The sequence below is a fragment of the Rhinichthys klamathensis genome, unplaced genomic scaffold (genome assembly GCF_029890125.1).
Source record: "Rhinichthys klamathensis goyatoka isolate OS25496 unplaced genomic scaffold, OSU_Roscu_1.1 h1tg000390l_1, whole genome shotgun sequence".
Lineage (NCBI taxonomy): Eukaryota > Metazoa > Chordata > Actinopteri > Cypriniformes > Leuciscidae > Rhinichthys > Rhinichthys klamathensis.
The window spans coordinates 26,522-44,008 of record NW_026606893.1 but is presented as its reverse complement, the minus strand read 5'-3'; the positions used below and the strand labels follow the sequence as shown (position 1 = coordinate 44,008).

Below are 17,487 nucleotides of genomic sequence, written 5' to 3'. Positions count from 1 at the left end.
ACACTTAATTTCTAAGCAGCCAATCACATGGCGGCAACTCAGTGCATTTAGGCATGTAGACATGGTCAAGACAATCTCCTGCAGTTCAAACCAAGCATCAGTATGGGGAAGAAAGTTGATTTGAGTGACTTTGAACGTGGCATGATTGTTGGTGCCAGAAGGGCTGGTCTGAGTATTCTATTCTGGCTGGTCTCACGCACAACCATCTCTAGGGTTTACAGAGAATGGTCCGAAAAAGAAAAAACATCCAGTGAGCGGCAGTTCTGTGGGCGGAAATGCCTTGTTGATGCCAGAGGTCAGAGGAGAATGGCCAGACTGGTTCGAGCTGATAGAAGGGCAACAGTGACTGAAATAACCACTCGTTACAACCGAGGTATGCAGCAAAGCATTTGTGAAGCCACAACACGCACAACCTTGAGGCGGATGGGCTACAACAGCAGAAGACTCCACCGGGTACCACTCATCTCCACTACAAATAGGAAAAAGAGGCTACAATTTGCAAGAGCTCACCAAAATTGAACAGTTGAAGACTGGAAAAATGTTGCCTGGTCTGATGAGTCTCGATTTCTGTTGAGACATTCAGATGTTAGAGTCAGAATTTGGCGTAAACAGAATGAGAACATGGAACCATCATGCCTTGTTACCACTGTGCAGGCTGGTGGTGGTGGTGTAATGGTGTGGGGGATGTTTTCCTGGCACACTTTAGGCCCCTTAGTGCCAATTGGGCATCGTTTAAATGCCACGGCCTACCTGAGCATTGTTTCTGACCATGTCCATCCCTTTATGGCCACCATGTACCCATCCTCTGATGGCTACTTCCACCATGTCACAAAGCTCTAATCATTTCAAATTGGTTTCTTGAACATGACAATGAGTTCACTGTACTAAAATGGCCTCCACAGTCACCAGATCTCAACCCAATAGAGCATCTTTGGGATATGGTGGAACGGGAGATTCGCATCATGGATGTGCAGCCGACAAATCTGCGGCAACTGTGTGATGCCATCATGTCAATATGGACCAAACTCCCTGAGGAATGCTTCCAGCACCTTGTTGAATCTATGCCACGAAGAATTGAGGCAGTTCTGAAGGCAAAAGGGGGTCCAACCCGTTACTAGCATGGGGTACCTAATAAAGTGGCCGGTGAGTGTATTTCATATAAATAAATAGTTTATAATGAACTTTTTCAGTGTTTACATTATAGCACCAAAAAAAACCTTTCATGGCAGTTAACCTTTGTCTCTGTGGCAGTAAATTACTGTTTTATAGACTTAGCTTTTACAGTATTTGTACCACCACAGAGACCCATGTTCACTGGCAGAGCTGAAATTAACAGATGTGCATGGAAAATTCAGGGAAGATTCAGTTGATTTCGAAGTAATGTTGCTATAGGTGAGTGCATCAGGGCTGCTTTCTGATGCAAAGTGCGGTGTTGCATGGGGGTTCCACACATACATGGCTTTAATTAGCGGCACGGCTAAATAATCCTAATGATTTCAGGGTTTTATTTTTACTGAGAGAAGAAATTAAATTAGAAATGCCCTTTGCACATATTTCTGTATTCCTTATTTTTGTGGGGGAGGAAGGAGTAGTTTGGGGTTTTTAGGGTGGGGTGTTCTGAGCTCAAATGTGGTAGGAGGAGAACCCGTAATATTGGCCTACTTTGAATGGCGACTGGATTCCCCCCCCCCCCCCCCCCCCCCCCCCATACGAATCCACACATGGTCTCCTGGGAAATGACTGTAACCCATTTCAATACTCCATAAAAAGTCAGCAAATCCTTTAATTAAAGAGTTAAGGATGATGAAAATAAACCTGGCACCATTTTTAGTGACATCTGTGCTTTATATGAAGAAAGGCAGGAATGAATGGAAAAGCTGATGATGATTATCTCAGCCTTTTGAACCTAAGAGGAAACTTATAGGGCTGAAAATAGTGAAAAACATGATGAAATGTGTTTCTTCACTTTTTTCAACAGTGGCTAGTTCAGTTTTTCACCCAAAAATTCAATTATGTCATAATTTACTCACCCTCGTGTCTTTCCAAACTCATATGACTTTCTTCCCTCAGTGGAAAATTTTTGGGTGACCTATTCCTTCAAGAATGGGAAAAGAGCCTGACACTTTTTTGTACTTTACAAGAGCAAGCAAAGGCCATTGAGACCCGCCCACATCTATGTTTGCCAAATTCCTCTTGTAAGTGTTTCCTATTAATGATGACACTGCAAAGAGCTTACTAAATTTATTATGCCCATCATGAAGGCTGACACCCTCATGAAAGCCAGTGAAAATGGAGGGAAATGGAGTCCATTAACTTTCTCTCTTTTAGACAGGGAGTGATGGCTTGGTATCATCTCTCTGGTCTTGGCAGAGTGTTTGATTGCAAGCACAAGAATGGCGTCACTCTTTGACATTCCTCTCAAAGGAGCAGAAGTTTGGAATGAGATCCTCCCTTCAATCCCATTCCTAAATTTAGCATCTGCTGAATACTAGCTATCAAGCTTGGTGGCATCTTCCAATCCTCGCAACAGATGAGAGAGCCAAGAATCTTTCAGTCTCACTTTGAACTTAGATGTTAACTGTTCATTATAGGGGTCATATCATTTTATCTGCAATTTGTTATGTTTTTTATTTTATTTAATAAAATATGAATAAATAGTCATTTATTTGTATATGACCCCTTCAAAGTGCTGCATGGTTTGCAGTCCACCTACTTTAATAAATCTGTGCTCTGTGTTTTCCTCGTAACAGTTTATTTGAGTCGGTTGTGTTGTGAATAACTGTGTGCTGTTAAAGGTGAGAGGTCATCACCAGTTCAGATGTCTTCCTATTTCAATCTGATTCTTGTCTGTTATCTCTTTTTAAGCTGCCTTCATGAGCATGACCACCTGTAAGGATCCTTATTTAAACAAACCACCACGACACAGATGCAAAAGCAGTCTGACAAATATTTATACTTATTTTACCATCATATTTATCTGCAAAATACAGCTAATCACTTTTAAAACTACATCCCAGCCTACATTTCATGGTGTGTTCAATGTAGGAACGAAATGGGCTTGAGATATGGGCCCTGAATGGACCCATAGTCCCATACCGACATGTGAATTAGCCCATACCTCAACTCCAAATCATGCCTAGATTGGCCCCACCATGAAATGTAGGCTGGGATACATTACTGAGCATGATGCATTAGCCCTATGTCTATGCTACAACTTTATGCACATTTAATGTACGTTTCCTCTTCCTCGCTGCACAGGTGATGAAGACCTATCACATGTACAACATGGACAGCATCAACGCCGAGAGCAAGCTGAAGGATGCGGAGAAGCAAGAAGAGAAGCAGATGAGCCGCAACGTCCGACACGAGGACAGGCAGACCCCGCGCTCACCCGACTCCCTCACCAGCATCAAGATCGAGGAGAAACATGTGCGCCGCAGCTCCGTCAAGAAGATTGAGAAGATGAAGGAGAAGGTGAGCAGCCAGCGAGATCAGAGAATTCAAATGAGAAGGGGTTAATGGAAGGAGATATCAGAGTTTCTTGAACAGTTTAGGCAGAGAATGTGGAGGAAAGGTGAACGTGGGCAGAAGAAGAATGAACAGATGAAGGGGGATTTCAGAGAAATGGGAAAGGTGATGGAGTGGGAGTCGAGAGAGAGGGGCTGAAAGGAGCTGTAACCACTGCCAGATGGTGTTGAGGGTCCTAAACCTGATCTTGGACAGCTTTAATGACCTGTTGATAGTGGTTTATCCAATGTATAACACGCATCAGATATGTAATCCATGCTTATCATGGCTAAATAATCCTATGCTTATGAAATGCATGATTTTGAATGGTCAATCACAGCATTCTGCAGTGGTCTTTTCATGTCAATGAAATATAATAAAATTTAAAATAAATAAATAATTAAATTAATTTAAATTAAATTAATAAAATCAGTGACCAGAAATTGTTTTCATGCCCATTTACATATTTATTTTGTAAGTAGCAGTGTAACACACAGTATAACGCACAATCACTATCACAAAATAAACATTTTTAGGGTAAGACAAGGCTTAATTGGTTTGAGGGTTGATATAGTGATCTTGCACTCTCGTATTTCTGAGATTCCAGGCTGCAAATTCCAGAAATTTCCAATTCGATATGGTAATCCTTAGCACTAAACGGCAGCTTAATTCATCAAAATGAATGGCTCCACCATGACTGTATACACTGTGTTGTAGAATGTCATTTGATGATGTAATGAGATGACATGCGGTCAGGGGTCAAGCATTAGCATGTCTGGGACAGATATTGTTGTCAATCCATGTCTTTGTTCTTCTGGAGTCCTCTGGCTACCATCTCTGTCCAGTACCACCAGCTTACAGAATGAATGATGGGATCATCGCTGGGTTGTTCCAGGGCCACCTCTGTTTCCACAAGACCAACAGCAGCTCCTCTATGTGCGTCCCACTAGAGAGAGCCTGTGGTCATCCCAGCAGCATTTGCAGATGGAAATGTAGTGTAGTTTGTGGTGGCAGCTCTAACATTTCTATATTCAGGGAGAGCTAGTAGAAGCTAAACAAGGTGCCTTCCATCATGATCTTATGTTTGATTTTAGCTTTAAAGGTTTCGTTCACTCAAAAATAAGAGGTCTGTCATTATTTACCTACAATCTTGCTGTTCCAAACCGCATATGCTTTTATTTTTTACACAAAAAAATTTAAATAGATGTTTTCCCCATATTCATATGATACGGGTTTGACTTTGTGATGTTTGGTTTCGCAACAGTTGCGAACCAATGACGTTTATAAGTATTGACATACAACTCTCAGTGAAAAATTACTTGAGCTTTGGTGCCCAAAAATTCGAACTAGTTTTATGATGATTTTGGTACTTTATGGTACTTGTTTTGGAGTAATCACAATGAATCTGTCCCTTTCTGTTGTTGTCTCATTCTCCTGTTTTTACCTTTTATTCTCAGCGGCAAGCAAAATACACTGAGAACAAGCTGAAAGCCATCAAGGCCAGGAATGAGTACCTTCTTGCTCTGGAGGCCACCAACAACTGCGTCTTCAAATACTACATCCATGATCTGTCTGACCTCATAGATGTAAGTCCACCTTTATCTCATACCTACAGGTCCTTCTCAAAAAATTTGCATATTGTGATAAAGTTCATTATTTTCCATAATGTAATGATAAAAATTAAACTTTCATATATTTTAGATTCATTGCACACCAACTGAAATATTTCAGGTCTTTTATTGTTTTAATACTGATGATTTTGGCATACAGCTCATGAAAACCCAAAATTCCTGTCTCAAAAAATTAGCATATCACGAAAAGGGTCTCTAAACGAGCTATTAACCTAATCATCTGAATCAACTAATTAACTCTAAACAACTGCAAAAGATTCCTGAGCCTTTTAAAAACACCCAGCCTGTTTCATTACTCAAAACCGCAATCATGGGTAAGACTGCCGACCTGACTGCTGTCCAGAAGGCCATCATTGACACCCTCAAGCAAGAGGGTAAGACAGAAAGAAATTTCTGAACAAATAGGCTGTTCCCAGAGTGCTGTATCAAGGCACCTCAGTGGGAAGTCTGTGGGAAGGAAAAAGTGTGGCAAAAAACGCTGCACAACGAGAAGAGGTGACCGGACCCTGAGAAAGATTTTGGAGAAGGACCGATTCCAGACCTTGGGGGACCTGCGGAAGCAGTGGACTGAGTAGAAACATCCAGACCCACCGTGCACAGGCGTGTGCAGGAAATGGGCTACAGGTGCCGCATTCCCCAGGTCAAGCCAGTTTTGAACCAGAAACAGCGGCAGAAGCGCCTGACCTGGGCTACAGAGAAGCAGCACTGGACTGTTGCTCAGTTTTGCATGTCATTCGGAAATCAAGGTGCCAGAGTCTGGAAGAAGACTGGGGAGAAGGAAATGCCAAAATGCCTGAAGTCCAGTGTCAAGTCCCCACAGTCAGTGATGGTCTTGGGTGCCATGTCAGCTGCTGGTGTTGGTGCACTGTGTTTTATCAAGGGCAGGGTCAATGCAGCTAGCTATCAGGAGATTTTGGAGCACTTCATGCTTCTATCTGCTGAAAAGCTTTATGGAGATGAAGATTTCATTTTTCAGCACGACCTGGCACCTGCTCACAGTGCCAAAACCACTGGTAAATGGTTTACTGACCATGGTATTACTCTGCTCAATTGGCCTGCCAACTCTCCTGACCTGAACCCCATAGAGAATCTGTGGGATATTGTGAAGAGAAAGTTGAGAGACACAAGACCCAACACTCTGGATGAGCTTAAGGCCGCTATCGAAGCATCCTGGGCCTCCATAACACCTCAGCAGTGCCACAGGCTGATTGCCTCCATGCCACGCCGCATTGAAGCAGTCATTTCTGCAAAAGGATTCCCGACCAAGTATTGACTATTGAGTGCATAACTGAACATAATTATTTGAAGGTTGACTTTTTTTTTGTATTAAAAACACTTCTTTTATTGGTCGGATGAAATATGCTAATTTTTTGAGACAGGAATTTTGGGTTTTCATGAGCTGTATGCCAAAATCATCAGTATTAAAACAATAAAAGACCTGAAATATTTCAGTTGGTGTGCAATGAATCTAAAATATATGAAAGTTTAATTTTTATCATTACATTATGGAAAATAATTAACTTTATCACAATATGCTAATTTTTTTAGAAGGACCTGTATAGCTTCAATATAGCCTTCACTATAGCCAGTTTGTGAAACTTTGTATTTTGTACATGACTTGTACACACAAGTGTTCTTGTGTATTGTTATAAAGAAATGTATACAAAAAACACTTTTGAGCTAAACCACAAGTATTCCTCCTTAAGCCTGTTGATATTTGACAGCATAATGCATTTAAGCTCTTGGTGTTATTTTAGCATTATTTATGTGCTATTCTAGTTTATATTAATATTTTAAATGAGCTTTTTTTATATTTACAATTTTAATTTTAAATTTAGTAATTTTGTAATGTGCTTTTGTCTTTTTAGTAGTTTTGTATTATTCTAGAATCTATTTTTTGTAAAAAAATTGTTTTAATCATTTTAGTACTTCAACTTAAAGGGATTTTTCACCCAAAAATGAAAATTCTGTCGTCAATTACCCTCATGTTGTCCCAAACCTGTATGAGTTTCTCATTTCTTCATTTTTGGGAGAACTATCCCTTTAAACTTATTTCAGTTAGTTGCCAAGATAACATTTCTAATTTTCATTTGAGTTTTTTAAGTTTAAGTTTGTCCATCTAATATTTATATTTTATTTATTTAAGCTTTATTTCAGTTACTGACAACAATTTTGAATAAAGTTTAATTAAAAATTTTAGTGAACAGTAACAACACTGGTTTGAACTAGTTTGTTGAGTAATTAAAAACTTATGCTAAACAAATACCTGAAAAATATTATAAATGAACAAGCTTGGAGCAGATGAATGTCACATTCTGTTCTGTCTTGTCTGCACCTGTTCTTGTTAGTCCCTAATTAGTTAACCATCATCCACCTGTGTCTAGTTAGTTCCCACATTTACCCTGTGTATGTATTCTCCCGTTCAGTTCAGTCCCTTGTCGGTTATTATTCGTGTGTGCATGTTTCACGATGTTCTGCTAAGCCGTGACAATAATGAAATGAAACTCACACAAATTTTATTTTTATGTTTAACTGCATCTGAATGCACAAGAAATGATTACACTAAACTCAATGCAAATCTGCTATAATTAAATAATAAATAATTAAATCATTTTTGCAATTTTTTTTTTATTAAATTATTAAGTAATCAAGTTGCACAATTCAGAAAGTGTAAATAACTTGATGTATAGAAAATTTACAAAATGAAACATGTTAATGTGATAATGTCAAATGCAATAAAGCATAGAGACATATACTTCCGGTCATGTGAGGGCCAACCGGCACACTTTTCTTTTTTTACCCTGGTACTTTTTTATGACCTGTGCAACCCTTAAAGGAGGTTTAAATGTAATGCCCTGAATATGCCCATGTATAAAGTGTCCCACAATGTAGTAATTCCCTCTGACAGTGTGCTGCCTCATCGGGCTTCTTTCTTCGTGTGTGACCCTGAAAGTAGACTTATAGCAGCCCCTTGTGTGACCACCGCAAGAGGGCCCACTTGTCCCACCCTGTCAGCATCAGACTCCTAACAAGGCACCCAGAAAGTGGTGAAATCTCCTCCTCATATTACCCTCAATTGCGGGATACAGGGGCCCACACAACATGACGTCCTCTTTTCTGAGTGAGGATGATGGATTTAGTCTGAGCAGTCTTTCATTTGAAGCAATCAGAGCGTGGAAGTTGTAACCATGTACTGGTTAATAACCAAAATTGCGTTTTTCTCAGCGGGTGTTCAGGTCACACTATTATTATTATTATTATTATTAATATTATTAATAATATTTATATTTTTTTTAGCACTAATAAAAAAGTACTTGAATGTACTTTGTTGCTTTGGATGAAAATCTTTGCCAAATGCATAAATGTTGTGCTTTACTCTTGATTTAACTGCCTTTCTCAACATAAAATTTCCATTTGCAGCTTGAAAAACCAACCAAATGCCCTTTTTTTCTTTCCCTCTCTCAGTGCTGTGACCTAGGCTACCATGCCAGCCTGAGTCGTGCACTGCGTACCTACCTCTCGGCTGAGTTTAACGTTGAGACTTCCAAGCACAGTGGTCTGGAGACCATCGAAAATGCTGCAGAGAACCTAGAGGCCAACGCAGACAAACAAAGGCTCATGGAGACCTACAACAACGTCTTTTGCCCTCCGATGCGCTTCGATTTCCAGTCTCACATGGGTGATATGGTCAGTTGGTTTAATTATTATTCCTTAAGACATGACACTGCTGAAATGAAGTAATGGAATATGCAGAGGTGGTAATTATTTTCATGCCCCAAGCAATATACCAACAGCAGAGTCACACTGTGTAAACAATGACACAGACATTCTTAAGCAAGTGAGTGCAGCTTTACTGTTGCCAAATCCTTTTGCTCCAATATACTACATCAAAAATATTGATGATATCAGGAAATCAGCTCTGCTAAAAACCACTTGTTAATAAATGCTACAACGATCAGCGTTGTCGCTCTGAGAGGATGTGTCCTGCTGTTAGATGAGACTCTTGCAAGACTGTCTTCTTGCATGTCCGAACATACCCAGACACCTCTAGAGGAACTAAGCATTTCTCAATCAGGTGTTGCACAGTGACAGACATGCCTGGTGAGAGACCTCAGTTGCTTCAGCCCTGTATTATTATATATTGTCATTAGACTGGTCAGGGTTGGTTGAACACAGTGTGAATATTAAATTGGGATAAGAGGAAGAATCTTTAACATTGAAAAAATTACACACTACAGCTCTCCTAAAAGTTAACGTTTTTAATTGGATTAGATTTTTCCTTATTAAATCAATCACCAGTTGATTCAACAACGTTTTTAGCTGACCCTGCATCAGGGTCCTGGATGTTTGTATGTGTGTGATGAACAGAGCAGCTGGTTTTCCCCAGTGCACATGCACCCTATCTTGTGTTCAACCCTTTGGGACAGGGTGGACCAAAGGGAGCAAGATGTTCCCCAGCTGTTAGGGGAGGGAAAAGAGAGAGATCATGAAAGAGAGCGAGCGAGAGCGGCAGATAGAGGCTTGCTCGGGTCTCTCTGTTCTTCGGAGCACATGAGGACATTAGTTGTATGATCACTGCTGGAGATGGTTTTGCTTCAGTTCCTCTTCATTCTGTGTTTCTCAAACTCATTCTTCTCTATTTCTCCGTCAGGTGGGACATATGTGTGCCCAGCAGCCTGTGCAGGTTGAGCTCATCCAGAGATGCCAGCAGCTACTGTCCCGCCTGTCCACACTGAAGATAGAGAATGAAGAGGTGATGTACATATGGCCAAATAAAAAAAGAAACATACTCATTTATATACTGTCACTAAAATATAGCCACTGAAAAACAGATGCCTACATACATAACGTATGCAAACTTACAAGGCCTATACATTTGTACTCGTTGAGATTCGACTGCAATCATCTCTTCAAGAGTTGTGTACGCATCTACACATCTTTACTCTTTATTCCACAGATTTCTATACAGTTGAAATATTTAAATCAATACATTTGGCAGACACTTTTACCTCACTTTCAAACCCATGACCTTGGCGCTACATTCATAAGTCTACCAATAGGAGTGTTGCTCTGTTTAACATTATCATTAAACATGTATGTTGAAATCCATCAACTGAAAATGTAAAGGAAGTCTGCTGATTCTGTCTGGACCTCCACATAAGTCACTTTAATGCGTTTTAAATGGGCTTGCTTGGGAGGTAGCGTAACGTTGTTATTGGGTTCATGTTAGTGTTTCGATAAAGCATGTAACTTTCTCCAAGCTCTGTTAATTAAAAAAAACAAAAAAAAACAAATGTATCTTGTACACAGACTTTTGTGATATTTAAGAAACTAAACACCGAACGTTAGTTTCTCTCACACTGGAAAAAATCATTTTACTTAATCAACATTTTGGAATTGTCTTCCATTAAAATATTTATACATTATACATTAAAAACAAATTTACAACAAATTTACTTAAAATTGTATTATTTTGTTTAAGTTTATTAGTCTTATTTCAAATTTCTTTGTTTTAAAATATTAATCTGCCAAAATGTAGTGAGGTTTATGCTCATAAATAATACAAAAAACAATTAGCCAGTGGGGTAAAACGTCTCAATATCTTATGAAATTTTACTCCTGAAGTACATATTTCTTGTTTAAAGGATTTTTAGATATTTTTAATGAAAAACAAAACAAAAATACCAATCAAAAATGATTTAATGCAGTGCACTATTGTGTAGGAAATGAAATGTCTTGATTACAGCAGGAGAAATTGCTGTTTCGCTCACATATTCTGTTTGAAATAGGTGAAGAAGACGATGGAGGCCACTCTACAGACCATCCAGGACATGGTGACCATTGAGGACTTTGATGTGACTGACTGTTTTCACCACAGTAACTCAATGGAGTCAGTCAAGTCCACTGTGTCTGAGTCTTTCATGAGCAAACCCAGCCTAGCCAAGAGACGAGCCAACCAGCAGGAGACAGAACAGTTCTACTTCACGGTAAATGAGATGGAGAGGGAGAGAAACCAGTTAAATATGAGGTCACATGGTTGAAGAAAGGGTATGGTGGATTGGACGGTGGGAAATCTGTTGCTGGGAGCATGGAAGGACATAAAGAGAAATGGGAAAGGAAGGGTCATGAGAGGAGAGATAAGAAATTGAATGTTTGAGATACAGCTTAATGTCCTCTCTTCTCTATCAGAGTCTTTTAAGAAGCCTTTGATTAAGAAGACAGCAATTAGAGGAGACTGCTGCAGTTGACTGCTCTTCATTGATCTGTCCTTGTTTGTAGACCACTGAAACAATGTTGCATTGAAATTCTCAACAAATAACATTACAGAGGTATTTGTTCTTTAGACAGATTTGACAAAATACCCAGAACGCTGTTTCAGTCACATAACAATGCCCTGGGAGCCACAAAAAAACACCTTGGGGCGAGTTTATAGGGAAGACTGTGGTAACTCGTTGTCAACATGAATGTGTCTCAGTAACTATGAGATTTTAAGATTAAAAATAAAATAAAATACTAAATTAATTCTTGTTTTCTCTAGTGGTTTTTGAATGATAGTTTCAAACATCTAATTCAAAACCCCCAAAATAAAACATTTAATACAAAAATCTTAAATTATATATTATTTTATTTTATATTCTAGATTTTATTTTTGGGGTTTTATAATATTATATATTATTTATTTTATTATATTTTTTCAATCAAACTGTGTGTGTATACAGTATATAACTGAACAAAAATGATGTCTTTACATAAATGTTTTTTTTTTCTGAAATAAACCTGCTTTGAAAAATTCTGAACAAAAGGACAGTGAGAATATTATTTTCCATTCACTCTGGTCTAATATGACAATCAATGAATATTATCAACATGATCAACGAAGGCACACGATTAGCAAGCAGAGGTTTGTTTTTGTCACTTGATGTTGTACAGGCTGTTTTAGCACATCCCCTTCATCAGGTCATAACCTTATGTTTTCCTCCTCTATACATCTCCGTTTCTCCTCTTTCTCTTTAATTCCCTATGTACATTCAGTTTTTCTCTTTCTCTGCCAAAAGCACTAGTGCATGGCTCCATGTCTTGGCTATCCTTCCTGCGTCTGCATGAGTGTTATGCTGGTATGGCTGTGATATATGATGGATGAAATTGTAAGCATCTGTCCACCCACCCATTCGCTCTGCAGTTCAGGTTTCTCTCCATCAGTCTCCTGAACCCTCTATCTGTCTCTCCGCTGTCAGGTTTCCATCAGGTCAGGGTTCTCGCCCCCAAATAGCCATAAGCTATTAGAGCACATAGATCCAGTGTCTCCCTGTGCTCCAGTGGATATGAAATTAATGTTTACGCCAACAAGATGTATAGTCTCAACACTGCACAGCAAATTGAAATGGGTGGAGGAAGGATCCTTTGCCAGAAAGTTGAGAAAAGGAATGATGATTGATTGTACTGCTCACTTAATAGCTATCCAAATGAAATTTCTCAACAGTGTTTGTTCATAAGTGTTGAGATGATCTTGCAGTTGTGCTCGAGTTTAAATGTTTTAAATTTTCTGTTTCAGAAACTGAAGGAGTTTCTGGAGGGCAGGAACCTCATCACCAAACTACAGGCTAAACATGAACTGATCCAAAAGACTCTGGGAGAAAGTGAGTAATCTTTATTGAGTGATGTGTGCATGTGTTTTTGGGGACTCAATTGGAAAAAAACTAGTCATAAAATCGTGTGGGTGTAATATTGCTTTTATACAGCAGTTCAATAAGCAAAACATTAATATTGAGTAACTTGCATTTTAGACAGTAAGTTGCTTTTTGCTGTTAAAATAGTTCAAAATGAAGTCAAAGCAGAATCATCCATTGTACTTCTCAAAGCAACACATAGTAGTGTTGTTTTCTTCCTTAATAAATCAGTATTTTGAATAAACTGGTTGTGAAAATGATTCAGTGTGACTCATTCATAAAGACAGTAGCTATGTTTACATGCAATCAAATAATCAGTTAGTAATCAGGTTGATGACTCAATCAGACTGAAAATATTTCATGTAAACACCTCAATCGATCCGACTGAGATTGAATTTTCAATTGGATTGGATGGTGTAGACCTGTAAAAAAAAAAAAAACAAGCATGTAAATGCCTGAATCCAACTATTTTCTTAGTCCGATTCAAAAATACCTTGGGCATATGCGCAGTGCCGCAATGCATATCTCAACATACGTTTTTTTACGTGCTAAAATAGGTCTTCTGACGCGTCACACATGTCATTTATCTTTTTAGATACGTCATCAAGGAAAAAACAACAATTATACTCTATGTAGCTTCGGTGGGATTATCACTGTGGTTCTGAATGCAGCGACTGTAAATCATATGTGAATATGTGAATCATATTGAAAGGTTTAGGGGTCATATAAAAATAACTTTCAGAATCTGAAATTGGATTGGATAAAAATTAGTGCATGTAAACATACCTAGTCACTTTTTTATACCGGAGTAAAGCAGTGTTTTTGAATAAATCAGTTGAGTGAATGATTCAACTGACTCAGTCATAAAGACACTCTCTGCGTTTCGTTCCTGAATGAGTACGTTTTTGAATTAATGAGTGAATGATGGGCTCTTGGACTAATACCGTAGCACTGTTCTAACATTTCTCGACAAATCAAATTATTATTAATTTTTTTTTAAGGGTTGGATAGGGTAATGCACGTGTGGGATGTTGCAGTGTCAGGCAGAGAGGGTATTGGCAGGCCTTGATGGTGGAGGTCAAAGGTCATGTGCCATGCCACAAGACAGAGAAAATAAATCTGAAGAGAGAAGAGCACAGCGGGGATTTCCTGGAGTGTTTTTCACTCTGATGTACCTCCCACGTTCATTCCTCCAGACTGAACAGAACTGTCAGTTAGGACAGCCAGTGAACAGGAAATGAAACTGAGAGAATCAGACTGATGGCACAGATGATAACGAAGCAATAATTATGCATGATGAGAAGAGTAATGGTGTTGATTACTCTATAGAGGAATAACCAGCGCCATCTGAGACTAGTGCAGTCAGAAAGATGATTTAAAATTTTTGATATGAAGTAATAATTTTGTACATATTAACTTTCTCCCCCAATTGGAACTTGCACAGTTATAATAATGCCAGTGCTGATATTAACATTTTGGCCTGATAATAGCACTACTGGACAAAAGGTTGGGGTCAGTAAGTTTTTTTTTTTAAATACAGAAAAATCATAATATAGTGAAACAATTTTATTACAATTTAAAATAACCGTTTTCTATTTTCAGCAGCCATTACTCCAGTCTTCAGTGTCACATGATCCTTCAGAGATCATCCTAATATGCTAATATAATGTACAATAAGAAAAAAAAAATCATTTTAAGATTTATTAAATTATTTTGTGTTTTTTAATAAGCATTAGATGCAAATTTAAACTAAATGTAACATTTTGTAGAAAATAGCATGTATAATTAAATATACAATACCGGTGTTAATCATTACTGATAATCGACATTATAGCAACGAGTTCTGCATTGACAAACACCACTCACTTTTTCTTCAGAGCACCAGGATCTTCCTCCACTGGGAGATTTCAAGTGATGTAATTGTATATTGAATTTGTTGTTTAATTTTAAAACATCTTAGTTATTCACAGGCTGTCTTACTCATTTTTTTCCACTGAAAATGCCTCAGTAAATCCGGCCTTCGGTGTGAAATGGTGCGGGTACAGTGTGTGCATCCCCAGCTGTTACTCAGTGATCTGACAGAATGTTCTAGCACAGATTGAGGAAAACAAAGTGGTTTAGACGATTAGCTCATTGATGTCTGTTGCACGTTTGTCATTTGCTGAGTCAAACTACATGTGGAAAATAGCACGCTGCGAAGTCGCTGAATGTGTTTGGAGGGGAATATGTGGATATAGGGTCATATCCCACAGGAAGCTCCACTGTTACAGCACAGACAAGAAGTGGGACGAGTTTTTTATTCCCATAGGAAACCATTTCCAGCTGTGGCCTCTGCCTCACACATTCAGACTCCTTCTAACGGTTTCCCTCTCTCTTTTCCTTTTTTTCTTCTTGTATCTCTACCTTCAGGTCAGAAGACCGACTACTGCCTCGCCAGGTGAGTGCTGTGGGAAACCCACAAACAAGACGAAAACCATTTACACACAATAAATAATTTAGCACACATGCAGATGTTTCAAGGCCATTTATAGATGAATATCTTGTCTAGACATAATCATCTTTTATTCACATCTGCTGATTTATTTATTGAGGCCAGGGGAAGGTGATTTACTCTCCAGTTATAATTGAGTACGGAAATGGGAACGGACCTTTAAACAAGAGTTCACAGAAGAGACACAAAACAAGCGCTTTCACAACAAATACTAATGAAAGTTAGTACTGTGTGTGTGTTTGTTTAAATCCAGTGGATTAAAATAGGATCTTTCTCAGGAGGGTCATTTCTACTGGTCTAATGGCCACCGGCAGGTTATGAAGTGAATGCAGAGGAAAATTAGAGCAGTTTGAGGGAAAATGATCCATCATAATGACAGTGCTTCTCTTTCTCTCTCTCTCTCTCTCTTCTGCTTTCTCGTGTCCATCAGCGGACGGAGGAACTCCACTCTGCGGAAACAGGTATTTATCATCACTGGCTGGTAGAATTGATTAACTGACATTGCGATTCTTATTCAAACAATGCTGGATTTATCCACAAAAATTCATATTTAAAAAAAATAATTAATTAATAATAATTATTGTTATTGAAATGCATATACTGTGCGAGACAAAACATTCCTAACCCTACTTACTTAGATGTGTATCTGTATAATTATATTATATACACTTCCATGTGATATTTTGCTGTAAATGTGTATATTTTGTTTAATGCATGTCTTTAAGATAAGTAATATAACAGTAAAATGCCTGTGCCTCCCAGCAATCATTGTGCACATGGCAGTGGGATAAATTTGTAAACCGGGCCAGTATGATAAATTTAGCATACAGGTCCTACCACCTAAACCCTACAGGAGTTTACCACCTTACAGTATGAGTGAACGAACAAAAGGACCCACTGCATCCCCTCATTTGACCAACCTAATGTCCATGTCGCCCTCTAGTGAAGGATAATGATATAAGAGCAATATTCTGTGTTTAGAAGTCAAATGATTTGAGAAACATAAGATTTATAGGTAAAAATTAATACAAAAAAGCTTTGAAATGCTTTATATTCATGTAAGCATGTATTTGAGCGTGATCTCCGAGGAGTAGTTCAGGTCAGACGTGGCCCAAATTCCGCTTCGCTTAGCCGTTTCCTGTTCACCCAAATAAACAAAAGGAAGCTGTGGCGAGAAGCTGTCTCCTAGCAACCGTTGCCCCATTCCCCCATGGCTCAAACTGTGCTGCTTTTTCATCCCTTCTAAATTCTGTTTGATGCTTGCCTCCTTTTGCAAATATTTATTATTATTTGAGTCCCGTGCCGAGGAACAGAGACCCTTGTTCAGAAAGGTCCACCCTTCCCCCAGAATCATCTGAACAGACCTGCATATTTTCTCCTTCATATTTTACTTTCTATTTTTCTTTCTTTCCTTCTCTTAGGAGTCCAGCCAAATCATTCCCCTGATGGTGGAGAGTTGTATTCGCTTCATCAGTCGACACGGTGAGCTTGCTCTCTCTCTCTCTCTCTCTCTCTCTCTCTCTCTCTTTCCTTTTCTTGCCAAAAGCACTATTGCTGTGTCGCTCTCTGGACTTTAACTGATGAAATAAACAAAGTGTTCTGTTCCGCTTAATTTTATTATCAGTATATACCTCTTCCATTCCTTTAGCACTATCCATTTTTCCCCCTCTTTTTTTAGCATCAGAGGATTCATTGTTATTTCGCCCTAATTAAAACTAAACAAGATAATGCTATTTTTTAACATATTTTGAAAAAATAAATAAATCTTATACCATTTATTACCAGGGTTCCCAATGTCATGGAAATATCAAGGGAATTTTAAAACTGATTTGCAGACCTGGAAAAGTAATTGAAGTGAATAAATCCATGGAAAAGTCTCTAGTGAATATAAATGTTTCTGGTTATGGTCTGCTTAAAATATTTAACTGGTTAGAAATTACTTCTGATTTTATAAAATGGTATTTAAAAAAAAAAATCTTTGAATGACTGGAAAATCTCATGGATACTCATTGGTCAAATGTTGTGGTAACCCTGTCTTTTTGTAATGTGTGTCTTTAAGTTGTCATATACACAAATTAGTCAGATACTTCAGTAACCATGTTGACTTATTCAGCAGTAATTAATCATGAACAATAACTTATGTCTCTTAAAGTGATTAATTAAAAAAAACTGGCTTATAAGAGTCATTAGT

The 17,487-nt window shown here is 38.4% G+C and overlaps 1 protein-coding gene across 3 annotated transcripts in view; it reads left to right on the top strand.

The window, feature by feature from the left end:
* The window catches only part of srgap2 (SLIT-ROBO Rho GTPase activating protein 2), a 101,439-nt gene that overhangs the window by 72,962 nt on the left and 10,990 nt on the right, over nt 1-17,487 (top strand). For all 3 annotated transcript variants that reach the window (XM_056234126.1, XM_056234124.1, XM_056234125.1), the window contains 9 exons: nt 3,259-3,474; nt 4,965-5,093; nt 8,604-8,825; nt 9,790-9,891; nt 10,928-11,125; nt 12,691-12,775; nt 15,215-15,242; nt 15,727-15,757; nt 16,718-16,778. In XM_056234126.1, coding sequence (XP_056090101.1) covers nt 3,259-3,474; nt 4,965-5,093; nt 8,604-8,825; nt 9,790-9,891; nt 10,928-11,125; nt 12,691-12,775; nt 15,215-15,242; nt 15,727-15,757; nt 16,718-16,778 — 1,072 coding nt within the window. The remainder of the gene's footprint in view (nt 1-3,258; nt 3,475-4,964; nt 5,094-8,603; nt 8,826-9,789; nt 9,892-10,927; nt 11,126-12,690; nt 12,776-15,214; nt 15,243-15,726; nt 15,758-16,717; nt 16,779-17,487) is intronic.